Here is a 27,615-nt window from a genome sequence, read left to right as displayed (position 1 = left end):
GGTGACCAGGTGTATAGATGAGGGAAATGTATTTGACGTGGTCTACTTGGACTTCAGCAAGGCTTTTGATAAGGTTCCACATGGGAGACTGATAGCAAAGGTCAGAGCCCATGGGATCCAAGGAAATTTGGCAAATTGGATCCAGAATTGGCTGAGTGGCAGGAAGCAGAGGGTGATGGTCGAGGGGTGTTTTTCTGACTGGAAGCCTGTGTCCAATGGGGTCTCGAAGCGATCAGTGTTGGGGCCTTTGCTGTTTGTAGTTTACATGATCAGTAAGATGTTACAAAAATAGGTGGGGGTGGTGAATAGAGCTTTGTTTGGGCTCCAAGAACAGCATTATACCAAGTTCTATGCAATAGCGTACCAGGTTATAGCAGGGGCCCAGGGTGAATAAGATCAAAAAAAGAGATTGGTTCCATATGGGCTGGGATGCTGATAGGAGCAACGGGCAGCTGTGTGTGACTTACTGCCCATTGGAGGTGACTCAGCTATTACTTCAAAGCTACTTTTGGAGTTTTGAAGTGTTGTCTTGGTTGTAACGAAAGTAAATGTGGTGGCTGATTTACGCACAGTGATCTCTCGGACATAGTTCTTGGATGCATGTGGATGAGTTTAGGAATGCCAGCAGGGGAAAATCATGTTTAGCTAATTTTGTTGAGTTTTGGATGAGGTAGCAGAGAGTAATGCAGTCTCTGTGGCGCACGGCGACTTCAAAAAGCATAATTAGTGCCAGAAAAGTTAACATAAAAACATTGACTGAGAAAATAGGAAGAGGAGGAGGCCATTTGGCCTTTCGAGCCTGTTCCACCATTCATTACTATCCCAGCTGATTGTCCAATTCATTAGCCAAATCCCCCCCCCATATCCTTTGATCCCTTTTGCTCCAAGTTACAGCAAAGTTAGAAGTGTGTGTGTAACTGATTTAATTAAATTGAAGTCAGAGATCAGGGGCGGGATTCTCCCCTACCCGGCGGGGCGGGGGGTCCCGGCGGGATGGAGTGGCGGGAACCACTCCGGCGTCGAGCCGCCCCAAAGGTGCAGAAGTCTCCGCACCTTTAGGGGCCAAGCCCTCACCTTGAGGGGCTAGGCCCGCGCCGGAGTGGTTTCTGCTCCGCAAGGCCGGCGGGAAAGGCCTTTGGCCCCACGCCAGCCGGCGCCGAAAGGTCTTCGCCGGGCGGCGCATGCGCGGGAGCATCAGCGGCTGCTGACGTCATCCCCGCGCATGCGGAGGTACTCTTCCGCCTCCGCCATAGTGAAGACCATGGCGAAGGCGGAAGAAAAAGAGTGCCCCCACGGCACAGGCCCGCCCGCGGATCGGTGGGCACCGATCACGGGCCAGGCCACCGGGGGGCGGCACCCCCCGGGGCCAGATCACCCCGCACCCCCCCCAGGACGCCGGAGCCTGCCTGCGCCGCCTTGTCCCGCCGTTCAAAAGGTGGTTTAATCCACGCCGGCGGGAGAGGGTTGACAGCGGCAGGACTTCGGCCCATCGCGGGACGGAAAATCGCCAGGTTGGGCCCGCCGACCGGCGCGGCGCGATTCCCGCTCCGGCCGAATCTCCGCCGGGTCGGAGAATCGCGCCCCAGGATTTTCCGGGGTGCATTTTCAGGCGGCAGTGGCAATTCCCCATTGGCCTTCCGGGGTCTTCCGGAGTCTCGCCGAGCTCTGTGTTTTGTATTGGTTGTCTGCCCTGCCTTCGGGGAACCCGCAGGGGGGGACATTACCTTCAGTGGGATCTCCCGATCCCGCAGTGGGAAGGGCTGGAAAATCCCAGCCACAGTGTCTACAGAGTTGAAAACATCAATGGGGCGAAGCGTAAAGGTTGGTACTTCCAGTAAATATGGCCAAGTTCACTGTTCTACCAGTAAACACAACATGGGTAGGAAGTTGCATCAGGAAATAATGAAGATTTGGATTTTCAGTTGCTGAATTTCAAAGGCAGGTAAGGTGGAGTTTACGACTTAACAAAGGTCATGATAACAAAGGCACAGTTATTCAATTTTATTGTACCGGTAAGCGGTGGCCCAAGGAGAGCATAAAAGATTTCTATATTCTGGGAAAGGTGACTTTCAAAGAGGGATAAGGACAATTGGGAAAAGGTGAAAAAATATATTGAAAGGGAGGTTGGAAGCTTGACCAGGGTGGCCAGGTAAGGTCCTGAAGAGAATGTTGTCCTCAGACAGAACTGTGAAGAAGTGAAGTGAACAGCCTTCACTCACCCCAGGGAAGAAGTATCTGTTTGTTCCAAAAAGCAGGGTTTTGTTTTAAAAGCCTTAGATTTCTGCAGTCGAGTGAGAAAGAGAGACAGAAAGAAACTCTTTGAAATACCTCCCCTACATAACCAGAGGGTTATGCTTTGTGGTAATGTTACTGGAACTGTCCTCATAGATTAAGTTTCTATCAGGACTGTTAGTCAAAGAGGCGTTTATTTGTGAGTCTAACTAAGTAGGAATCAATTGGGGAAATGTTCTGTAAGACTAATTTTTAACTGTGTAAATGTAATGAAGTTTTCTTTTCTTTTGTTAATGCTTTAGTTTAATATTTAAAAAATCTCCAGAAGTGTAACTGGAATTTGTATCTCCTGACTCCAATACATGTATTTTCTCACAGTAAAATAGCAATTTAAAATTGTTAACCTGCTAAGTTTCCCTTTGGGGTGTGCTTAGCACAGCAATGGCCACCTGCTAGACCATAACATAGAACATACAGTGCAGAAGGAGGCCATTCGGCCCATCGAGTCTTCACCGACCCACTTAAGCCCTCACTTCCACCCCATCCCGGTAACCCAATAACCCTATCTAACCATTTTTGTTCACTAACGGCAATTTATCAGGGCTAATCCACCTAACCTGCACGTCCTTGGACTGTGGGAGGAAACCGGAGCACCCGGAGGAAACCCACGGGGAGAATGTGCAGACTCCGCACAGTGAGGGCTTAAGTGGGTCGGTGCAGACTCGATTGGCCGAATGGCCTCCTTCTGCACTGTATGTTCTATGTTCTAACGTGCAGACTCCACACAGACAGTGACCCAGCGGGGAATCGAACCTAGAACCCTGGCGCTATGAAGCCATAGTGCTATCCGCTTGTGCTACCGTACCGCCCACTACCTTTATAGGCCAGATTTCTTAGTTTCCATTGGTGGGGTTTGAACCCATGTCATGTCCCCAGAGCCCGTGCCTCTGGATTACTAATCCAGTAATATTACCACTACACCATCATCTTCCCTTATCTTTAGTAGCATCCTGGTGAACCTCCTCTGTTACCATTCTGAGACTTTTCCATCTTTCCTGAAATTTGATGCCCAGAATTGTTCACAATTCTCCAGCTGAAACATAAACATGTTTATAAAGTTTATAGTGTGATCTCTTCACTTTTATATTCTCAGCCTCTATTTATTTAACCCAGATGTGATTGAAACCACCATAATAACTTTACCTGTCACCTGGTAGGAAGAAATGCATCACCCTTAACAGAACAGCTGTTTGAAGAAACACTGCCTTAGTTTGTAGATTCAATGTTGGTTACCCTGATATCCCAAGGTCACTGACAATTTGAATTTATTTTCGCAGTATAAAGTATTGTATTGTGGATATTTGGTTTACACATTCTTTAATATATAATGGGAAAGATAATAAACAATGGTTGGGATATTTTTATACTGTTTGCATATCTTGATCGAGTGGAAAAACAAACACGGTGACCTAATCCTGGATTTAAAGCTTTGAACACTCCAAAGTCCATTCATGTGCTGTAGTTTTCTGCTTACCTAAACAAGCAGATGGGGACTTGGTGTAACATCTTATCCTAAAACATATCTCCAACAATGCAGCACTCCCGAAGTACTCCTTGAACTTCTTTATTTTCTTTCTTATCTCCCCTCTTGCCCTCTGATTTCAAACACCTGTTGCCTTGTCCTCATTTCCACTAAACTACTGACCACCCAACTTCCCCTCTTGGCCTCGATGTTAGCTACTGTGAATCAGTAAATTAGTTCCTCTCCTGAGATGTTACTAACCTCATTTTCCAACATTGCTCCCATTCTCTAAAGACCATCTTCAACTCCTTTGTTCTTGCTTCATCTCCGACCTCCTCCAAACTCCTTAAACATGCTGTCCACGCCCAAATCCATGCCCACTTTATATGTAGCAATCTCCAATCAATGTTCCACCACTGCCGTGACAGGGAAATGACGCTAAACAGAGACACATATGTTACTGCCTGTGACCGCGGCCATGGTGCATTTTCTATCATTGACCCAATTTGTATCCAGTGCTTCTCCTCTTTAGTGCCCCACTTCGGTGGAATCTGATTCTAGTCTTGCCCATCAAATCATACCCAAAGTATCTCTACCTGTGGCTTCACTTCCCAACCCAACATCATTGGGCTGGATTCTCCATTGGGAAACTATGGGTGGGATTCTCTCAGGCCACACCGGGCCGGAGAATCGCCAGGCCGGGCGTGAATCGCGCGACGCTGCCCCGACGCCGGCCCACCGATTATCCGGTGATCGGACAATCGGCGCCATTGGCGCCGGCCGGGGGCCGATCGACGCGACCCCCTCCCCGCCCATTCTCCAACCCGGGGTGGGCCAAGTGGGTGCAAAGAATTCCGAGTCGCGGCGGCGCCGTCCATGTGTGATCTTACCCGGCGGGACCTCGGCGTGCATCATTTCGTGGGCAGCCTGGTGGGGGTAGGGTGGGTTACAATCCCGGGGGAGGGTCTCCGCTGTGGCCTGGCCCGCGATCGAGGCCTACCAATCAGGAGCCGGCCTCTCCGGCTCGGGGCCTCTTTTGCTCCACGTCGGCCCCTGTCGCCCTACGCCATGTTGAGGAAGGAGCTGCGCTCCGAAAGCTAGTGATTTGAAACAAACTTGTTGGACTTTAACCTTTTGTTGTAAGACTTCTTACTGTATTGCACAGAGACCTTGGGCGGGATTCTCTGACCCCCCCGCCGGGCTGGAGAATCGCTGGGGGGCAGCGTGAATCCCGTCCTGCCGCCGGCCGCCGAATTCTGCGGCGCCGGTTTTTTTTTTGCGGGGGTGGGAATCACGTTGCGCCGATCGGGGACGTTGGCAGTGGCCCCCCCCCTCGACGATTCTCCGCTCCGCGATAGGTCGAGCGGCCGCCCATTTTCCGCCTGTCCCGCCGGCGTAAATTACACAAGGTTCTTACCGGCGGGACCTGGCTCTGCGGGCGGCCTGCGGAGTCCCCGGGGTGGCGCGGGCGGATCTGGCCCTGAAGGGGGCGGGGGCCCCCGCGGTGGCCTGGCCCGCGATCGGGTCCACCGATCTGCGGGCAGGCCTATGCCTCGGGCGCACTCTTTCCCTCCGCGCCGGCCGCTGTAAAGCTCCACCATGGCGGACACGGAGAACAAACACACTGCGCATGCGCAGGAACATGCTGGCGCTCCTGCGCATGCGCCAACTTGCGCCGGCCGGCAGAGGCCATTCAGCGCCGGTTGGCGCGGCGCCAATCACTCTAGCGCCGACCTAGCCCCCGAATCCGGGTGGCCCGACGCTGGAGTGGTTCACGCCACTCCTTGCCGCCGGTACGCTCCGCCCGCCGGATACCGGAGATTCCCGGCCAAAGGTTTTGGAATCGGAATCTGCTGCATTGACTGTTGGCGAGCTCACATAAATTATGATAACAAATGGGCAGAAATTCGAAGTGCTTTTGACTTTGGTGCACAATTTGTTCTAGCTGTGCTTTCACTTTTGCAAAAACTACTCATTAAGATGGTTGGAGAAGACAGACTTGACAGCAGGTCTGGCACTTGCTGCGTCTACATTCCTCGTGACTAATTTTTGTTTCAACATCTTTTTGGAAGTATTTTCAATTCCATTCTCCAATGGAGAGTCCAAATAAAGATTCCATGAAGCATTTTTGAGTTTGTTTTTTTGCCTGGGGATTATAGATAACTCGGGGGGGGGGGGGGGGGGGGGGGGAGTCTCTGTCGAGAATTTACCTACTTCTGAGACCGCAGTAACCTATAAATGAAACAGTAGCTGCATTCTGTATTGTTTTTAAGGTTGAATACTGTTTGGTGGATTTGAGTGGTGTTTTTCACGGTCCAGCAAGAAGCTGTGTCCTGATGCTGATTTTGGATGGTGTGTACTCAATGTGAGGGTTTAGGAAGTTCCTTTTTAGGGCAACCCAGGCACATGGTACAGGGAGGAGCATGTTGAGTCGAGCTTAGTATGCTAAAAGATTGGGGGTCCCGTGGATGCTTGAACCGCTAAACTCCTCATACGGTAGCACAGTGGTTAGCACTGTTGCTGCACGGCGCCAGAGTCCCAGGTTCGATTCCCGGCTTGGGTCACTGTCTGTGCGGAGTCTGCATATTAGAACACAAAACATACAGTGCAGAAGGAGGCCATTCGGCCCATCGATCCTGCACCGACCCACTTAAGCCCTCACTTCCACCCGATCCCTGTAACCCAATACCCCTCCTAACCTTTTTTTTTAGGACACTAAGGGCAATTTATCTTGGCCAATCCACCTAACCCGCACATCTTTGGACTGTGGGAGGAAACCGGAGCACCCGGAGGAAACCCACGCAGACACGGGGAGAACGTGCAGACTCCGCACAGACAGTGACTGGGACCTCCACTATTTACAATTTATCTAAATGACTTGGATGAAGGATTGAAGGGATGGTTGCCAAATTTGCTGATGACACAAAGTGGGTGGCACGGTAGCACAGTGGTTAGCACAGTTGCTTCACAGCGGCAGGGTCCCAGGTTCGATTCCCGGCTTGGGTCACTGTCTGTGCGGAGTCTGCACGTTCTCCCCGTGTGTGCGTGGGTTTCCTCCGGGTGCTCCGGTTTCCTCCCACAGTCCAAAGATGTGCAGGTCAGGTGGATTGGCCATGCTAAATTGCCCTCAGTGTCAAAAAAGGTGGGGTGGGGTTGCTGGGTTATGGGGATAGGGTGGAAGTGTGGGCTTGAGTAGGGTGCTCTTTCCAAGGACCGGTGCAGATGGGCTGAGTGGCCTCATTCTGCACTGTAAATTCTATTCTATAAAGGTCGGAAAGTAAGTTGTGAAGAGGACATAAGGTAGCTACAGCGGGAAAAAGATAGGTTAAGTGAGTGGACAAAGGTCTGGCAAATGGTGTGTAATGTGATAAAATGTGAAATTGTCATTTTATCTGAATGGTGAGAGATTACAGAGCTTTGGGATGCAGAGGGATCTGGGTGACATAGTGCATGAATCACCAAAGGCTAGTATGCAGTACAGCAAGTCATTGGGAAAACTAATAGAATGTTATTGTTTATTGAATACAAAAGTAGGGGGGCTATGCTTCAGTTGTACAGAACACGAGTAAAACCACACCTGGAATATTGTGCACAGCATTGGTCTCCTTACTTAAGGAAGGATGTAGATGCATTGAAAGCAGTTCAGAGAATGTTTACCAGACAAGTACCTGGAATGGGCGGGTTGGCTTATGAGGTAAGGTTGGACAGGCTGGGCTTGTATCGCTGGAGTTTAGAAGAGTAAGAGGCAATTTGATTGAAACATAGAAGATCCTGAGGGGTGTTGACAGGGTGGATGGGGAGAGGATATATCTTGGCCGGGACGCCAGGGAGGACTCCCTTACTCTTCCTGGGGACAGTGGCACCGAATATTTTACATCCACCCAAGCAAGCATCTGAAATACAGCATCACGGACAGTGTAGCTCTCCCTCAGTGGCACCAGTAACAGTGCAGCACTCCCTCAGTGGCACCAGTAACAGTGCAGCATGTTAAACGTTTTAGTTACCGTTGTATGAAAAGTCAGAAGTCCTGTTCCTTCTCAGCAAACACCATTTATTTCACTTCCACAGCCTCTGCACAAAACTCTTAACAACACACCACTCGACAGAGGCCACCTGAAGCCCCTTTACACATCAGTGTCAATTAATGGATACTTAACATAAATGAGACAACTAATTGCAATGTCTCTGAACCCATTACTTAACACAGCACTCCCTCAGTGCCACCAGTAACAGTGCAGCACTCCCTCAGTGCCACCAGTAACAGTGCAGCACTCCCTCAGTGCCACCAGTAACAGTGCAGCACTCCCTCAGTGCCACCAGTAACAGTGCAGCACTCCCTCAGTGCCACCAGTAACAGCGCAGCACTCCCTCAGTGCCACCAGTAACAGTGCAGCACTCCCTCAGTGCCACCAGTAACAGTGCAGCACTCCCTCAGTGCCACCAGTAACAGTGCAGCACTCCCTCAGTGCCACCAGTAACAGTGCAGCACTCCCTCAGTGCCACCAGTAACAGTGCAGCACTCCCTCAGTGCCACCAGTAACAGCGCAGCACTCCCTCACTGCCACCAGTAACAGCGCAGCACTCCCTCAGTGCCACCAGTAACAGCGCAGCCCTCCCTCAGTGCCACCAGTAACAGTGCAGCACTCCCTCAGTGCCACCAGTAACAGTGCAGCACTCCCTCAGTGCCACCAGTAACAGTGCAGCACTCCCTTAGTGCCACCAGTAACAGTGCAGCACTCCCTCAGTGCCAGCCTCGATTTTTATGCTCAAACCCTGGGCATGTGAACAAGGAGCAGGAACAAGCCACTCAGCCCCTCTAGCCCGCTCACACCATTTAATAAAATCATGGTCCCCAGTAACCTTTCACCCCCTTGCTTATCAAGAATCTATCTAATTCTGCCGTAAAAATATTCAAAACGAGTTGCAGAGACTCACGACCCTCCGAGTGAAACAATTTCTCCTCAACTCCATTTTAAACGGACGACCCCATATTTTTAAAGTGACCCCTCATTCTATTAATGGGTTCAGAGACATTGCAAATAGTTGTCTCATTTATGTTAAGTATCCATTAATTGACACTGATATGTAAAGGGGCTTCAGGTGGCCTCTGTCGAGTGGTGTGTTGTTAAGAGTTTTGTGCAGAGGCTGTGGAAGTGAAATAAATGGTGTTTGCTGAGAAGGAACAGGACTTCTGACTTTTTATACAACGGTAACTAAAACGTTTAACATGCTGCACTGTTACTGGTGCCACTGAGGGAGTGCTGCACTGTTACTGGTGCCACTGAGGGAGAGCTACACTGTCCGTGATGTTGTATTTCAGATGCTTGCTTGGGTGGATGTAAAATATTCGGTGCCACTGTCCCCAGGAAGAGTAAGGGAGTCCTCCCTGGTGTCACGGCCAAGATATATCCTCGACGAGGGTCACAAAAACAGATTTTCTGATCACTATCACATTGTTGTTTCTAGGAGCTTTCTGTGCACAGTGCCTGCTGTGCTTTCTACAACAGTGGCTACACTCAAAAAGTACCTCATTGGCTGTAAATCGCGTTGATACATCTGGTGGTTGTGTGGAAGGTGCTTTATACGTGCGACTGTTTCTGTATTTTGCTGGCACTGCTAATCTTCTGGTCAGATACATCAGGCCAATTACTGAACACTTCACTTTCTCATCTAGTGATTTCTCACATTAGATTAACAAGATGCTAACTTCTGAAGAAGGGACTGACATGGAAAGTGTCCTTCTCTCCATTTCCTGCCATTTGCTTTGCTCCCAGCAAGTTTATCTTCGTACAGTGTGCTCGACAGAAGAATTCACACCAACATAACGTAACTTGCTGCTTCATTTCCAGACCGATGACCTGACCCGATGCCTGTGTCTATGTATTTACAATGTGTATTTATCGTATGTCCTATGCTTTTCATGTATGGAGCGATCTGTCTGGACTGTACGCGGAACAATACTTTTCACTGTACCTCGATACACTTGACAATAAATCTAATCCAATCCAAAGACGATGAATAACTATAAATGTTCTGTGAGAGACTATTCACTGGACTCCACACAAAATAATTCAATTCTGTTACTTTCATCATTTTAATCCAAACTAGTTTGGCAGAACATTAAACATCAATTTCAAAAGAGTACGAAGAAAATAAACAACTTGCTGAGCAAAAATAAAACAATATCGAAGCAATAAATTGATAATTTTTAAACAGAGTAATTAATAAAGATTACCATTAGAGTGTAAGAGGGGCAGAGTCAGTTTGGCTGACACTCTCACACACTCCCTCCCTCTCACTCTTACACACTCCCTCCCTCTCACTCTCACACACTCCCTCCCTCGCACTCTCACACACTCCCTCCCTCTCACTCTCACACACTCCCTCCCTCTCACTCTCACACACTCCCTCCCTCTCACTCTCACACACTCCCTCCCTCTCACTCTCACACACTCCCTCCCTCTCACTCTCACACACTCCCTCCCTCTCACACACTCCCTCCCTCTCACTCTCACACACTCCCTCCCTCTCACTCTCACACACTCCCTCCCTCTCACTCTCACACACTCCCTCCCTCTCACTCTCACACACTCCCTCCCTCTCACTCTCACACACTCCCTCCCTCTCACTCTCACACACTCCCTCCCTCTCACTCTCACACACTCCCTCCCTCTCACTCTCACACACTCCCTCCCTCTCACTCTCACCCAGTCCCTCCCTCTCACTCACACACTCCCTCCCTCTCACTCTCACACACTCCCTCCCTCTCACTCACTCCCTCCCTCTCACTCTCACACACTCCCTCCCTCGCACTCTCACACACTCCCTCCCTCTCACTCTCACACACTCCCTCCCTCTCACTCTCACACACTCCCTCCCTCGCACTCTCACACACTCCCTCCCTCTCACTCTCACACACTCCCTCCCTCTCACTCTCACACACTCCCTCCCTCTCACTCTCACACACTCCCTCCCTCTCACTCTCACACGCTCCCTCCCTCTCACTCTCACACACTCCCTCCCTCTCACTCTCACACACTCCCTCCCTCTCACTCTCACACACTCCCTCCCTCTCACTCTCACACACTCCCTCCCTCTCACTCTCACACACTCCCTCCCTCTCACTCTCACTCGCTCCCTCCCTCTCACTCTCACACACTCCCTCCCTCTCACTCACACACTCCCTCCCTCTCACTCTCACACACTCCCTCCCTCTCACTCTCACACACTCCCTCCCTCTCACTCTCACACACTCCCTCCCTCTCACTCTCACACACTCCCTCCCTCTCACTCTCACACACTCCCTCCCTCTCACTCTCACACACTCCCTCCCTCTCACTCTCACTCGCTCCCTCCCTCTCACTCTCACACACTCCCTCTCACTCTCACACACTCCCTCCCTCTCACTCTCACACACTCCCTCCCTCTCACTCTCACACACTCCCTCCCTCTCACACACTCCCTCCCTCTCACTCTCACACACTCCCTCCCTCTCACTCTCACACAGTCCCTCCCTCTCACTCTCACACACTCCCTCCCTCTCACTCTCACACACTCCCTCCCTCTCACACACTCCCTCCCTCTCACTCTCACACACTCCCTCGACCAAATTGGAAGGTTAAGGATCTGAATGGACCAATCAAGAGGTCCCATGTTTTCGCTCATTTGAAGAGCTTAAAGGCAGGTGTCATTTTTATGCAGGAGTGTGAAAGAGAGGTGGCGGAAAGTGTGGGTGGAGCAAGTGTTCCATTCGGGGTTGGATTTGTTGCTCTTTTTAGCCTTAGTTTATTACCTCTGATTATGTCACCTTTGCTCACGAGTCGCCAGGTATCTTTCTGATACCGCCACGTGGTTCAAGCTCGAGTTATGATTAATAAGTCAGCACACCGCTTAGTAAGATTGAAATCAACGGTCATTTATTATATACAACAAGTAATGCTTACACAATAATGTTACTTCTAGACTAATACCTATAATGAACAGGCCAATACTTAACTTTAGGAGATGGCCCACCAGGTCAGGGAAACAAATAGTTTATCGAATTGGATCCTGCCCGTGGGATTCAAAAGGCTGATACGGGTCGATGGCTAGGAATCTCTATCGGGTAGCGATCGCTGGAGTCAAACTTACGGTTCTTTGCTGAAGGTTCTTGCGAAGGTTGCGAGCAGGTGAAGAAGGGAGAGAGAGAGAGATCTGAACTTGGCCCCTTACTTTATAGGGTCCAGGGGCTTCCCGCCTCTCGGGGCGGCCCTTGACCCTGATTCCCAAGTGATTGGACTTGTTCCCAATCACTGGGTTCGATATGCTCCAATAAGGGGGCGATTCCTCGATCGGGGGGGGGGGGGGGGTCGTTCACCTGTCTTTGTTTCGGCCACTGCAGGCGCCGACAGGTCTGGCCCAGCATTCAATTGCTAATATGTTGCAATTGTTCCCGGGGATAGCCGATTAAACTGCAGATGTCTGGGTTGATGTGCTGCTAATAGTCTTGAGTATCGGTCTGGGCCGACTTCCCCAGAGCCGAATATGCTATTCTGTCTGCAGCTGTCCGTTTGTGTCCTGTTGGCTGCTTTCCCATCAGCCTTTTCGGTTAGCCATTTTAAATCGGGTTTTGGCCAAATTAATCGGGAATCAGCCATTTTAGGTGGCTACAATATGAAGGCGAGGGCGACTGGATTGTATTAAAAATTTACTACTGAGTTGGGTCCTCCCCAAGTGTAAATGTTAATGATTTGGTTAATAAGGGGGAATTCCGCCCACGCTGACAGAGGAACTGACCAAGGGAAGAGACTTGATCTATTCCATCAAGAGTAAAATGTGAATAATGTTCACTTGGGCAACTGTTGGGAACTCCACCCTGTTAAAAGGCAATGCACGATGTGCTCTATAACAGTTCACCAATCGACTTTGTGCACATCTCCTTGATGATTTTGTCCTGTGTTTGTGACAATGTCCTGTTCCTGTTCATGTTCCTCCATCAGCAGGGTAGCATTCTCCCTCGGAGCAGGGACAGAGGCCTGAGGCACTCACACAGCTTGCTGAGTGTTGAGGTTGATAGATAACCAAGCTCGCAACCCCCCCCCCCCCCCACCCTATGCGTGGGGGATTCACTTTACTGCTGCACAATGACGTGGAAAAACAAATTGGTGATCAAAACCGACACTCGCAAACCTGTGTGTGGAGGTGCCACAGTGTGACTTTCAACAACAATGTGTTAATGACCTCATTTAAAGTTCCCAGCTCATCAAATTAGCAGAAGATTGAACATTAAGGGACGCCATTGGAAATGCAGAAGCACAATTGAATAATGGAGGTCCACAACAAAAGAAGGAAGCATAATGTAGATGAGATATTTTTCTGCAAGTTTATTTGTTAAATCTCTTTGTCAGAAGCTAATCCCAGGGTTGAGATTTGGTGCAAAATGCTGTGAGTTCTCTCATTTTGGGCACAATCCTCATGAAGCATGACTAAGCACTCCCACCAGCGGGAAACCAGAGTGATTCCCGCTGTTGATTGGAGCGACCCCGATGGTAGCACAGTGGTTAGCACTGTTGCTTTGCAGCGTCTGGGTCCCTGGTTCGATTCCCGGCTTGGGTCACTGTCTGTGTGGAGTCTGCACGTTCTCCCCGCGTCTGCGTGGGTTTCCTCCGGGTGCTCCGGTTTCCTCCCACAAGTCCTGAAAGACGTGCTTGTTAGGGGAATTGAACATTCTGAATTCTCGCTCAGTGTACCCGAACAGGCGCCGGAATGTGGCGACTAGGGGCTTTTCACAGTAACGCCATTGCAGTGTTAATGTAAGCCTACTTGTGACAATAAAGATTATTATTATTATTACGTGCCATGCTGTGGCATGTTTTCTTTGCAGGGTTGGGTTTTCTGTGCCATTCCACGGCACACCGGCCTCCGTGCTGTAACTGAGAGGGGCAGGAGCGAATCATAGAATCATCGAATTTACAGTGCAGCAGGAGGCCATTCAGCCCATCGAGTCTGCACCGGCCATTGGAAAGAGCTCCCTACCTAAGCCCTACCAAAGTCAAAGGTATTTTCTGTGTCCAGGGGATGATCACTTCTCTCCCAGATGGGGTCATTATCACATTCAGCAGCCGCCTGATGTTCGATGTTAGCTGCCTGGCCTTGACAAAGCCCCTCTGGTCCCCCGTGACTACCTCTGACACACAGCTCTCCAGCCGCATTGCCAATACCTTTGCCAGGATCTTTGCGTCTACATTGAGCAGCGAGACGGGCCTGTCGGACCCGCACTCAGTCTTTGTCTTTTTTGGGCATCAGCGATGTTGAGGCTTGTGCCAGTGTTGGTGGCAGGGAGCTCCTTACTGGCGAGTGTGCGAACATCCTCCACAGGTGCGGGGCCAGTGCTGGCAAGAATTCTTTGTAGAAGTCCGCCGGGAGCAATACGCAGATTGCTGCTTGATGAAGGATAGTATGCGATGAAAGTACAGTGTAGTGTAAGCTGACATCTGACTACAGCTTGGTTTTGAATTACATTAATGTGACCTGACAGAGAACACGTCAGCTTCACAGATGCTGTGGATCAGCAGTTTGTGAAGAATGACATTGTGTTGAAATTGAACTCCACACCCTGCATCAAAAAATCTATACAACAGAGTTTGGAGTATTAGTATCTACTGAACACCTCTAACATGCCTAAGTAGTGCAGGATTCCAATAATACACAATGAAGTGCTGACTTCAAACAGCAGAAAAGTGGAAATTGCGATGTGATTGTGTAAAGTGGACACTGGAGACCAGCAACTTCTGTTGAATATCAGTTACGAAACCGTGAAAATAGCATGTGAGCAAAGAAAACCATACCAAAGCTTTGTCTTTGTCAAGTATCTGCCGGGTAATTGGTGACACACTTTGCCGCGAAGCTTCAATGACAAGAAATGTTATACGGAGTAAAACTGAGCATCTTTTCAAAGAGGTTATTGGAGCTGATCTGCGATTGTTTCTCGAGATTTGCTGAATGCTTCTTGACTGGTGAACATCCAAATTGCGAAAACCAAGACCTTTGCTTATTTATGTTTCCAGTTAAGTTTGAGAAGCAGGGGCAGCATGGGGCGCAGTGGTTAGCACTGGGACTGCGGCGCTGAGGACCCGGGTTTGAATCCCGGCCTTGTGTCACTGTCCGTGTGGAGTTTGCACATTCCCCTCATTTCTGCGTAGGTTTCACCCCCACAACCCGAAAGATGTGCAGGCTAGGTGGATGGGCCCTGCTAAATTGCCCCTTAATTGTAAAAAATGAATTGGGTACTCTAAATTTATTTTAAAAAGGTTTGAGAAGCCAGATTCACGTGATGGAGCAGATTCATTTCCTCACTGTCACCTACCCCCATCCTGTCAGCCAGTTTGAGATGGGAGCGTCTTAAAAAAAACGGTATCCTGGACACATCTTCGTGCAAAATTGCACGCTGAGTGACGCTTGTACTGGAAGAGATACTGCTGCTAGATTTAGAGCCCAGGGTTTTTTCCCCCACAATTTTTAATAAGGGCTTTTTTAAAAAATCCTCATATTGCCATTTGAGTATTACAAAGTAAGCTCACGTCTTTTCAATAATATTTACAATTTTGAATTTTAAAAATTGCTCAAATATTGTTTCGGCTGATACATCAGTTCAATAAAGTTGCTGTTTGAATCTCATTAAATGCTGCACAAGATTGCGTTGGCTTAGTAATTCCTCTTGATGTTCCAATTCTTTTTGATTTGAAAAGTAATCCTGGTTTTTGTATTTAAAGCTAACCGTCCATAAAGTAGTGAGCATGTTTAAAATAACTTGTACTGTTAATAACACTTTTATTTCAAACTATTTCCCCCCTGTCCCCACCCCAATTCCTCAAACAGGAGAAAACCACCTTCTTAACAAGTTTGTGGAAGTAACTGAGGACTTACAGAAAATTGGACCACAAAATTATAGAAGACGTTAAGTTACTAAAAGCGTGGCTATTCTGAGTTTATTCGTGAGGCAATTGACATCTGACCATGTCAACAGCTTTGAAGCAAGTATTCAATAAAGACAAGACCTTTCGACCAAAGAGGAAGTTCGAACCAGGCACTCAGAGGTTTGAACTCCACAAGAAAGCTCAGGCCTCCTTAAGCTCAGGAGTGGACCTCAAGGGAGCAGTCCAGCTGCCTACTGGTGAAGACCTCAATGACTGGATCGCTGTTCATGTGGTGGATTTCTTTAATCGCATTAATCTGATCTATGGGACGATATGTGAGTTCTGTACTGACAGGAGCTGCCCCATCATGTCAGGAGGACAGAAGTATGAGTATCGGTGGCAGGATGATCACAAATATAAAAGACCGACCGCCCTCCCAGCCCCCCGGTATATGAGCCTCCTGATGGATTGGATTGAGGTCCAAATCAACAATGAAGAAATCTTCCCGACAAGCATTGGTGAGTTATCTTTAACTTCAGGGGAAGGAATGTGTTACATTACCATTCTCGGTAATATGTTGTATTCTTTGTCCTTTCTTCCAGAATGACCCGATGTGTTGGTGACAAAGAATTCACCAATCAAAAGATTGAAACAAAACTAATTTATTTTATTGAGATGTAATTATTAACCCTTCACTAACCTGACTGTATACATATCATTACAGAATACATTACAGCAGGAGGATATTGGGAGCAATGCTAACTTAAATTTCCCAGAGGGCAGCACGGTGGCACAGTGGTTAGCACTGCAGTCTCACGGCACCGAGGTCCCAGGTTTGATTCCGGCTCTGGGTCATTGCCCGTGTGGAGTTTCCACATTCTCCCCGTGTCTGCGTGGGTTTCGCCCCCACAACCCAAAGATGTGCAAGGTGGGTGGATTGGCCACGCTAAATTGCCCCTTATTTGAAAAAGAAATTAATTGGATACTCTAAATTTATTTAAAAAAAGAAAAAAAAACTTAAATTGCCCATCAAAAAAACAATACGGTTGGCTGGAATGGAATTTGACACCCTGCCTGATTTTGCACCCCATTAACAGCATCAGAGAGTAAAAATAATAATCTTTATTGTCACAAGTAGGCTTACATTAACACCGTAATGAAGTTACTGTGAAAAGCCCCTAGTCGCCACACTCGGGCGCCCTTTCGGGTACACAGAGGGAGAATTCAGAATGTCCAATTCACCCAACAAGCACGTCTTTCGGGACTTGTGGGAGGAAACCGGAGCACCCGGAGGAAACCCACGCAGACATGGGGAGAACGTGCAGACTCCGCACAGACAGTGACCCAAGCCGGGAATCGAACCCGGGTCCCTGGTGCTGTGAAGCAACAGTGCCAAACACTGCTACTGTGCTGCCCTAATCCATTAAAGTAATATTGGACCATGTATAAAATTGGCATTCTACCTAATCCCAAAGGATTTCCACTCAGCCAGGTACACCATTACCCATTTTCTCTGGACACAACCCTGCTTTTCTGACTGACATCATTGCCAAACAAATGAACAGAAAATTGTGGGAATAACAGCTACAGTTTTCTAATCCGTTAGACTACCAGGTGAAGCTTCCCAATATTTGTGTATGTTTTGAAGATCAGCTGCTGAATTGTTACTAGTTTCATTTGTTGAAAGAGGTAAACACTCCCAAAGCTAATCCGCTATACCAGTCGGAAGTTCTGATGTGCAATCTTTGAGCAATGTTGGCCGTGAGTAATGGGTATTGGCGGCCCAGCAATGGGATGGGACTGACAACAGATGGCATGATCCAAGAACACATTGCTGATTATCCTGCCCATTGATTACACCGGTTTGATTACATTTTAAAATGGTTTGGAATCCTCTGCTGCCCTTGGCTCTGAGGGTTTCTTGAACATTGAGTAAGAAAATTAATTTCAAATAAACGCAGGTGGAGTTCAGCAAGGTGAGAGGCTTGGAATTTAATAATTTTAATAATCTTTATTGTCACAAGTAGGCTTACATTAACACTGTAATGAAGTTACTGTGAAAAGCCCCTAGTCGCCACATTCCGGCGCCTGTTCGGGTACACAGAGGGGGAATTCAGAATGTCCAATTCACCTAACTTGCACGTCTTTCGGGACTTGTGGGGGGGGGTGGAACCGGAGCACCCGGAGGAAACCCACGCAGACACGGGGAGAACGTGCAGACTCCACACAGACAGCGACCCAAGCCGGGAATCGGACCTGGGACCCTGGTGCTGTGAAGCAACAGTGCTAACCACTGTACTACCATGCAATCAGACTGTGGATGAAATCTTAATTGGAGAAGGATTTCTGACGTAACTGTCCTGAATATTAATTATTCTTTCACACAGTGAGTCGGAATATCTGTCCCGAGCACCAAATGAAGCATTAGATTTAAAAATGAAAGGTATTGAGCAGTGTGAGGACAATGTTTCAGCATAGTGAAAGCATTGAAGCTTAAAATATCAACATTACAGCAGATTGGAGCTGCAAGACCTCGCCATTCTGCATGCGTACTTCAGCATTATCTATACATTTGGCGCTGACTGCTTCCAGCAAAGTAAATCATTTAAATACCCCAGCTATTTTCAAATAAAGTGTAGCCAAATTGATCCCTGCGAGGATGTAGCAGGGTTGACTTCCAATTCAAATTTGAACTCTTAATCATTAACATGGGGAAAGTTAAATGTGTTGAAGCTATTTTTGTCTCAGACAATTTCATTGCTCATTATACGACTCTCGATTCCAGATGCTTAACAATATTTTATTGTTTAAAGGGACAGTGTTTCCAAACTCAGGAAGTTGGAAAGTAAACAGTGGTAAAATCGGCTAAAGTTAATTTTCTCTGTTCCCTGTACATTTGTGGTGCTCAAAGTGATTGAATCAAAATCCATCCTGATTGGTTGAGGTACATTCAACAGCAATAAGTTGCATTTTTACAGCTTTTGAATGTTTGAAAGTATTTTCCCAAAGTACATTGCAGCAGCGTAATGAGAGAAAACTCGACGTGAGCTGATAAACGAGATGATGGAGCATGTGACCATAAGCTTGGTCAAGACGTGGGTTTAATGGAGCATTTTAAAGGATGAGGGAGAGGGGCAGTGAGGTTTAGCGGAGGAAGGCCAGAGTGTGGGGTCTGGAGGACCCCGAAGGCACAGCTGCCAAACCTGGAGTGTGGAGAGGGGTTGCAGACGAGGGTGGACTCGGGGACAGAGCTTCAGTGTGGGGTTGGGGTCTGTAGTGCTGATGGGAGTTTACAGAAGTGGGTGGAGGCAAGGCAGAGCATGGGAATTTTGAACTGGGAGCTAATATAGATTCCCAAAGACGAGGGCAATGGGTGAACAGTTTTGAACGTGGTCAGCCTGGTTTGAGTTTCTGAAGAATGCGTGAGTCTGTCAGTCTTACCTGACCTTGAGGGGAAGAAAGTAACAAATGTAAAGACTCTCTCACCTAGCTCCTCAATCCTGTATCCTCTTGTTTCTTCATTCAACACTGTCCACCTATTTAATCCAGGTAAGTGTTCTCCAAGGCGGCCTTCAGGACCCGCGACAACGCAGAATCGCCGAGCAGAAGCTTATAGCCAAGTTCCGCACACACGAGTGCGGCCTCAACCGGGACCTGGGATTCATGTCGCATTACATTCATCCCCCACCATCTGGCTTGCGAAATCCTACCAACTGTCCTGGCTTGGTACAATTCACACCTCTTTAACCTGGGGTTACCCCATCTCTGGATCTGTAAAGATTTAATCACCTGCTAATGCTCGCATTCCTAGCATTGTCTGGCATCTTTGAATTTGTCTATATATATGTTTCTGGAACAGACCTCTTCATTCACCTGAGGAAGGAGCAGCGCTCCGAAAGCTAGTGACATCGAAACAAACCTGTTGGACTTTAACCTGGTGTTGTAGGACTTCGTACTGCGCTCACCCCAGTCCAACGCCGGCATCTCCACATCATCACCGATTTAATCACATGCAGGAACATTGCATAAATAAGCTGCAAAAATCAATTGAGCATAAGTGTAGAATCTTGGTTTTTAATCGCTCCTCAACTTTTTAGTCCTGACCAACTGTCCGCTGCTGAACATTTGTCCCTCGCACCCCACCCTTCCAGCAAATTGCAGTGTAGGAGGAGGAAGAAGTTGGTTGTGTGGAATATTGTGCACCTGGAGTATCGTGCACGTGGAGTATCGTGCACCTGGAGTATCGTGCACCGGGAGTATCGTGCACCGTGGGTATCGTGCACCGGGAGTATCGTGCACCGGGAGTATCGTGCACGTGGAGTATCGTGCACCGGGAGTATCGTGCACCTGGAGTATCGTGCACCTGAAGTATCGTGCACCTGGAGTATCGTGCACCGGGAGTATCGTGCACCTGGAGTATCGTGCACCGGGAGTATCGTGCACCTGGAGTATCGTGCACCTGGAGTATCGTGCACCTGGAGTATCGTGCACCGGGAGTATCATGCACCTGGAGTATTGTGCACCGGGAGTATTGTGCACCGGGAGTATCGTGCACCTGGAGTATCGTGCACCTGAACTATTGTGCACCTGGAGTATTGTGCACCTGGAGTATCGTGCACCGGGAGTATCGTGCACCTGGAGTATTGTGCACCGGGAGTATCATGCACCGGGAGTATCGTGCACCTGGACTATTGTGCACCTGGAGTATCGTGCACCGGGAGTATCGTGCACCTGGAGTATCGTGCACCTGGAGTATCGTGCACCTGAAGTATCGTGCACCTGGAGTATCGTGCACCGGGAGTATCGTGCACCTGGAGTATCGTGCACCGGGAGTATCGTGCACCTGGAGTATCGTGCACCTGGAGTATCGTGCACCTGGAGTATCGTGCACCGGGGGTATCATGCACCTGGAGTATTGTGCACCGGGAGTATCGTGCACCGGGAGTATCGTGCACCTGGAGTATCGTGCACCTGAACTATTGTGCACCTGGAGTATTGTGCACCTGGAGTATCGTGCACCGGGAGTATCGTGCACCTGGAGTATTGTGCACCGGGAGTATCATGCACCGGGAGTATCGTGCACCTGGACTATTGTGCACCTGGACTATTGTGCACCTGGAGTATCGTGCACCGGGAGTATCGTGCACCTGGAGTTTCGTGCACCTGGAGTATCGTGCACCTGGAGTATCGTGCACCGGGAGTATCGTGCACCTGGAGTATCGTGCACTGGGAGTATCGTGCACCTGGAGTATCGTGCACCTGGAGTATCGTGCACCTGGAGTATCGTGCACCGGGAGTATCATGCGCCTGGAGTATTGTGCACCGGGAGTATCGTGCACCTGGAGTATCGTGCACCTGGACTATTGTGCACCTGGAGTATTGTGCACCTGGAGTATCGTGCACCGGGAGTATCGTGCACCTGGAGTATTGTGCACCGGGAGTATCATGCACTGGAGTATTGTGCACCTGGAGTATCGTGCACCGGGAGTATCGTGCACCTGGAGTATTGTGCACCGGGAGTATCATGCACTGGGAGTATCGTGCACCTGGACTATTGTGCACCTGGAGTATCGTGCACCGGGAGTATCGTGCACCTGGAGTATCGTGCACCTGGAGTATTGTGCACCTGGAGTATCGTGCACCGGGAGTATCGTGCACCTGGAGTATCGTGCACTGGGAGTATCGTGCACCTGGAGTATCGTGCACCTGGAGTATCGTGCACCTGGAGTATCGTGCACCGGGAGTATCGTGCACCTGGAGTATCGTGCACTGGGAGTATCGTGCACCTGGAGTATCGTGCACCTGGAGTATCGTGCACCTGGAGTATCGTGCACCGGGAGTATCATGCACCTGGAGTATTGTGCACCGGGAGTATCATGCACCGGGAGTATCGTGCACCTGGAGTATCGTGCACCTGGACTATTGTGCACCTGGAGTATTGTGCACCTGGAGTATCGTGCACCGGGAGTATCGTGCACCTGGAGTATTGTGCACCGGGAGTATCATGCACCGGGAGTATCGTGCACCTGGACTATTGTGCACCTGGAGTATCGTGCACCGGGAGTATCGTGCACCTGGAGTATCGTGCACCGGGAGTATCGTGCACCGGGAGTATCGTGCACCTGGAGTATCGTGCACCTGGAGTATCGTGCACCTGGAGTATCGTGCACCTGGAGTATCGTGCACCTGGAGTATTGTGCACAGTTTTGTTCCCCTTATTTGAGGAAAGATGTAGGTGGCGATTCGCCGAGCCCCGCGCCGGGCCGGAGAATCACCGTAACCGCGCCCCGACGCCCCGACGCCGGCGCACGATTCTCCGAGGTGCGGAGAATCGGCGCCATTTGCGCCGGCGCCATTTTGGCATGGCGGCGACCGCAGGCCGCTGGAATCGATGGGGCCTGGATGGGCCGAGCGGCCGCACGGATACGACAGAGTCCCGCCGGCGCCGTTCACCCCTGGTCGCTGCCGGCGGGAACTCTGCGGGAATGGTCTGGGTCGGCCTGTGGGGAGGGGCTCCTTCACCGGGTGGTGCCTCCGATCGGCGGGCCGGCCTCTCCCCCCCCAGGCCTACTTTCTGGCGCGGCCGGCCCCTGAACACCGACCCCAGGTTGGGTCGGGGCCGGCGCGCTGAAGAAGTCTCCCGCGCATGCGCGGGTTGGTGTGGTGCCCATTTGGCCCCGCGTAAGGAGGCTGGAGTGGCGTGAACCGCTCCAGCGCCGACAGGGGGCCAGAATCCGTCGTACCGGGGCCCGGTTCACGCCGTCATGATGGAGCAAACACTTGGGCTCAATATTGGAGAAATGAAATCTCTCCGTAGTGACATTGGAGGCAGTTCAGAGGAGGTTCACTACATTCCAGAGATGAGGGGCGCGATTCTCCGCTCCCCCGCCGGTTTGGAGAATCGCCTGGCGCGCCATTTTTCCCCGCGATGCCGGTCCGATGCCCTCCCGCGATGCACCCAGGCGGCGGGAACGGCCCCGTCGAGTTCTGCGCAGCGCAGGCCGGAGAATCGCCCGGGACACCCAAATGGCGATTCTCCGCTACACCCGCTATTCTCCGGCCCGGATGGGCCGAGCGGCCTGCCCAAAATGACGGCTTCCCGCCGGCGCCATCCACACCTGGTCGCTGCCGGAGGGAACAGCGCGGGAACGCTGGGGGGGGGCGCGGTTTGTGGGGAGGCGAGGGGGGTTCTTTCACCGGGGTTGCACTGAAATGGGGTCTGGCCCGCGATCGGTGCCCACCGATCGGCGGGCTGGCCTCTCTGAAGGAGGACCTCCTTTCCTCCACCGCCCCGCAAGATCCATCCGACATCTTCTTGCGGGGCGGCCTCGGGGAGGACGGCAACCGCGCATGCGCGGGTGACGCCAGTTAGGCGGCGGATGACGCAACACCGCTTTTATGCGGCGCCAATGCCCGGCGCGCACTGAAGACGCTGCTTTAGCGGCACGCCCCCCGAGTTTCTCGCGGCCCAGATCCTAGCCCATTTTCGGGCCCTGAATCGGTCGGGATCGGGGCCGTTTCGCGCCGTCGTGAACCTCGACGGCGTTCACAATGGCATGGGCACTTAGTCGCGGGAGCGGAGAATCGCGCCCGAGGGGTTTGTTGTATGAAGAGAGATTGAACAGTTTAGGTCGATACTCTCTAGAGTTTAGAAGAATGAGGAGAGATCAAGTTCAGGTATACAAGATGCTAAAAGGTACGGACGAAGTAGACGTGGAGCTGACGCTTCGTCTTGTGGGGCATTCTAGAACGAGAGGTCATAGTCTTAGGTAGTAAATTTAAAACAGAGATGAGGAGCAACTACTTCTCCCAGAGGGTTGTGAATCTGTGGAATACGCTACCCCAGTGTGTGGTGGATGCTGGGACAGTGAGCAAATTTAAGGAGGAGTTAGACAGATTTTTAATTGGTAATGGGTTGAAAGGTTATGGAGAACTGGCAGGACGGTGGAGTTAAGGCCAGGATGAGATCAGCCATGATCGAATGGCGGAGCAGACTCGATGGGCCGAATGGCCAAATTTTGCTCCTATATCTTATGAACTTATGGAAGCACAATGTTTAAGACTGAAATATAGATAGATACATTGGGCGGGATTCTCCGCAATCGGTGGGATGTCCACCGACCGACGCCAAAAACGGAGCGAATCAGTCTGGCATCGCGCCGCCCCAAAGGTGCGGAATCCTCCGCATCTTGAGCGGCCGAGCCCTCACCTTGAGGGGCTAGGCCCGCGCCGGACTGATTTCCACCCGCTTGCTGGCAGGAAAGGCCTTTGGTGCCCCGCCAGCTGGCGCGGAAATGACTTTGCCGGGCGGCGCATACGCGGGAGCGTTAGCGGCCGCTCACAGCCTCCCCACGCATGCGCAGTGGAGGGGGTCTCTTCTGCCTCCGCCATAGTGGAGACCATGGCGAAGGCGGAAGGAAAAGAGTACCCCCATGGCACAGGCCCGCCTGCGGATCGGTGGGCCCCGATCGCGGGCCAGGCCACCCCCCGGGGCCAGATCGCCCCGCGCCCCCCCAGGACCCCGGAGCCCGCCCGCGCCGCCTTGTCCCGCCGGTAAGAGAGGTGGTTTGATTCTCGCCGGCGGGACAGGCATTCCAGCAGCGGGACTTTGGCCCATTGCGGGCCGGAGAATCGCCGGGGGGGGGGCCGCCAACCGGCGCGGCGCAATTCCCACCCCCGCCGAATCTCCGGTGCCGGAGAATTCGGCAACCGGCGGGGGCGGGATTCACGCCAGCCCCCGGCGATTCTCCGACCCGGCGGGGGGTCGAAGAATCTCGCCCATGGAGTCTAATGATATCAAGGGATATGAGGATGGAGCGGGAAAGCGATAGACAGTCAGCCATGATCTCACAATGGTGGAACAGGCTCGACGGGCGGAGTGGCCTATCCCTATTCCTTCATTCCTGTATTCTTTGTGTAATTTAGGTTTGCTTCGACTTCCTCAAGGGTATTGCTGAGCGGTCCCGTGAGTGTTTGCTGACCTCTGCGTGTCACCCAGCCGGAATTAGCACCGTGCAAGCTTTAATTGTGATTTTCTTTCCCCTGCAGTCTTTTGGGAGACAGTAGCAACCGTTTGAAGTCAGAAATGTAAGAGGGTCTTTGATTTAACGTGATTTAAGGGCAGTTTGGTGAGCAATCAGATATCATAGTGACTTAATTTCTCTATGTTGTTACGTTGGGAGAACCTATCTGAATATCGAGTCACTGAATAGATCAGTAGCCATGAAATGGTGGCTATGTTGCGTATTCTGGTTCTCATTAGTTAGAAATAATCACATATTAGACTTAAAATGCTGGAGTTTAATTGGGTATATTTCTTGTTGCTTGTTGCTCAGCACCTGACTGCAATGCGACAGTGAAATGCGACCCCTGGATGTCCACCCACTGAACAAACTAACTCCTAGCATTTTACAAACAACATAACAATATAACAGACAATGTGCTGACTGCTTGATGTAGTGACTTTAGTTTCCCCAGCTGCCAGAGGCTTGTGTATCTATCGTTGTGCAAGGTGAATGTTCAATGTATAACTGTTACAACCCCCACCCAGGTCACATGGTCACAGGGCTGCAACCTGCACAGAGTACGAACTTCCCCAGTAATGGGTCGGGGCTTCCCTTTTAACAAGGGGAGCATCCACATAGTATAAAACCCCCGACCTGAGACCCTTCGGAGAGTGAAGAGAGTTAGTGTGTGTCAATAAACCAGCATTTTGCATCCTACCCTGTTCCATATGTGTTCACTCTGTGTTCAAAGTGAGTAGCTGAGCCGTATCTAACCAGTGCTGTCAGCTCCACTACCAGCCAGCCCCTTCTCTTAGTTAAAACAGTCGCAGTACAGCCAGGAACAGCAAGACATTGACTCATTATTCCCAGGAACCACCCACTGTACAATAACATATTCCAATTGTGGTTCAATTGGATCAAAGCATCACTGTGCACCTTTGAACCATTTACCAACAGGCAAACAAAATTGGCAGCCTGTTGCATATCAATACGCTCAGTACAATAACTCTCAATAGACCTTTCTGAATAACGTTTGCCCCTGTATAGTAAATGCAAAATGTGCCTAGCCGCATGGAATGAATTAAAATGAAAGAGGGGATGTAGTGGAGAAATGAAAGAGATAGGCTTAGTGATAGTAAGTAAGCAAAGTCACCACAGTCCCAGATGACCATCGGCTGCTTTCCCCTTTGAGGGGTGAAGTGTTGGGTGCTCTGCTACACAGACGAACCAACATGGTTGCGAATGGTACAACGCAGTTTTATTTCAAACATCTAGTTACACTGGTAAACTGTTTACTGAGGTTCGATCATAACCCTTGATTCTGTGGACCTACTCCTAATACTATCTTGTCGTGGCACTCAGCACATGGTGGATGTCTGAGTGGCTTGTAATGAGCTCCGTGCCCTGAGCGGTCTCCTGCTCGAGTGCCCAGGAAGTGTCGTGTTCCCTGTTTTGTACTGTGTATGCGCTTGTCTGTGATTGGCTGTCGTGTTGTGTGTGTTGATTGGTCCGTTGATCTGTCCATCAGTATGTATGTATGTATGTGCTATAATGTTTACCTGAATATCCTGACACCCTCCCTTTTTTACAAGAACATGTGCGTATGTGGTTATAAATACAGATGTGTACTGAGTGCAGCTGAATGTGTGTGTGGGCAATATTTACAGCATGTACATGGGACTAAACTATATACAAGGGGCAATGTTGGGAGCGATATAACAACAAGGTTGTACCATAAACAAAGAATGGGGAAATGTTGAACGACAAAACGAATTCCTGTATCGATAAGAACAGAAACAACACGGTGATAGTATGAGTTCAATGTACAAACAGTCTCATAAGTCCAGTCTAGTAGGTGGGCGACGAATTTGGGTTGACCGCCTCAAGGGTAGGTCTGGAACCACCGGCTGAGGAATGGGCCTGGCCACAGGTGACGACGGAAGGGGCATGGTGGGAGGCAGCTCCACAAAGTCGATATCAGGAACATCAGGAGGGCGCGGTGTCGGTGTAAGTTCCCGTAGCGAGCGTGGAAGCAGGCGAAGAGCCCAGCGATTGCGCCAACGAATGGATCCATCAGGCATGCGAAGCAGGAACGAGCGGGGAGCCACGCGTCGGAGAACTTCGGCAGGTGCTGACCAGCCACCTTCTCGTAGGTGGATGCGGACTTCGTCTCCAGGGGCCAGGGCGGGAAGATCAGTTGCCCGTGTGTCATATGCCCTCTTCTGGCGAACGCGCTGCTGTTGCATTCTGTGTAGTACCGGAGCATGGTTGGTTGTGGGTGCCAGAATGGAAGGCACAGTGGTCCTGAGGGCGCGACCCATCAACAGCTGGGCTCGTGAGAGGCCAGTGGCTAGTGGGGCCGAGCGATAGGCCAGCAGGGCTAGGCAGAAATCCGATCCAGCAGCAGCAGCCTTGCAGAGGAGCCGCTTGACAATGTGAACGCCCTTCTCCGCCTTTCCATTGGACTGGGGATGCAGAGGGCTGGATGTCACGTGTGTGAAGCCATACGAGGCAGCAAACGATGACCATTCCTGGCTGGCGAAACAGGGCCCATTGTCCAACATGACAGTCATCGGAATGCCGTGGCGAGCAAAGGTGTCTTTGCAGGCCCTTATGACAGTGGACGATGTCAAATCGTGCAGGCGTATGACCTCTGGATAGTTGGAAAAGTAGTCGATGACGACGACATAGTCCCTGCCGAGCGCGTGAAAGAGGTCCACATCCACCTTCGCCCATGGGGACGTCACCAGCTCATGGGCAGAAGCGTCTCAGGAGATTGCGCCGGTTGAAACCTTTGGCAAGTGGGGCAGTTGAGCACCATATTAGCAATGTCATCACTGATTCCCGGCCAGTTTACCGCCTCTCGGGCCCTCCGTCTGCACTTCTCGACCCCCAGTGGCCTTCGTGTAGTTGGTCGAGGACCAGCTTGAGCATGCTGTGCGGAATCACAATCCGGTCCAGC

The 27,615-nt window shown here is 50.5% G+C and overlaps 1 protein-coding gene across 5 annotated transcripts in view; it reads left to right on the top strand.

The window, feature by feature from the left end:
- LOC140429915 (MOB kinase activator 3B) overlaps positions 1-27,615 on the top strand; it is a 220,385-nt gene that overhangs the window by 122,237 nt on the left and 70,533 nt on the right. For all 5 annotated transcript variants that reach the window (XM_072517485.1, XM_072517484.1, XM_072517488.1 and 2 more), the window contains exon 2: positions 15,611-16,166. In XM_072517485.1, coding sequence (XP_072373586.1) covers positions 15,749-16,166 — 418 coding nt within the window. In that variant the 5' untranslated portion in view covers positions 15,611-15,748. The remainder of the gene's footprint in view (positions 1-15,610; positions 16,167-27,615) is intronic.

Source organism: Scyliorhinus torazame, chromosome 9 (assembly GCF_047496885.1).
Source record: "Scyliorhinus torazame isolate Kashiwa2021f chromosome 9, sScyTor2.1, whole genome shotgun sequence".
In the NCBI taxonomy this organism is placed as follows: domain Eukaryota; kingdom Metazoa; phylum Chordata; class Chondrichthyes; order Carcharhiniformes; family Scyliorhinidae; genus Scyliorhinus; species Scyliorhinus torazame.
The sequence above is the reverse complement of the archived record's forward strand: the minus strand, read 5'-3'. Positions and strand labels throughout refer to the sequence as shown.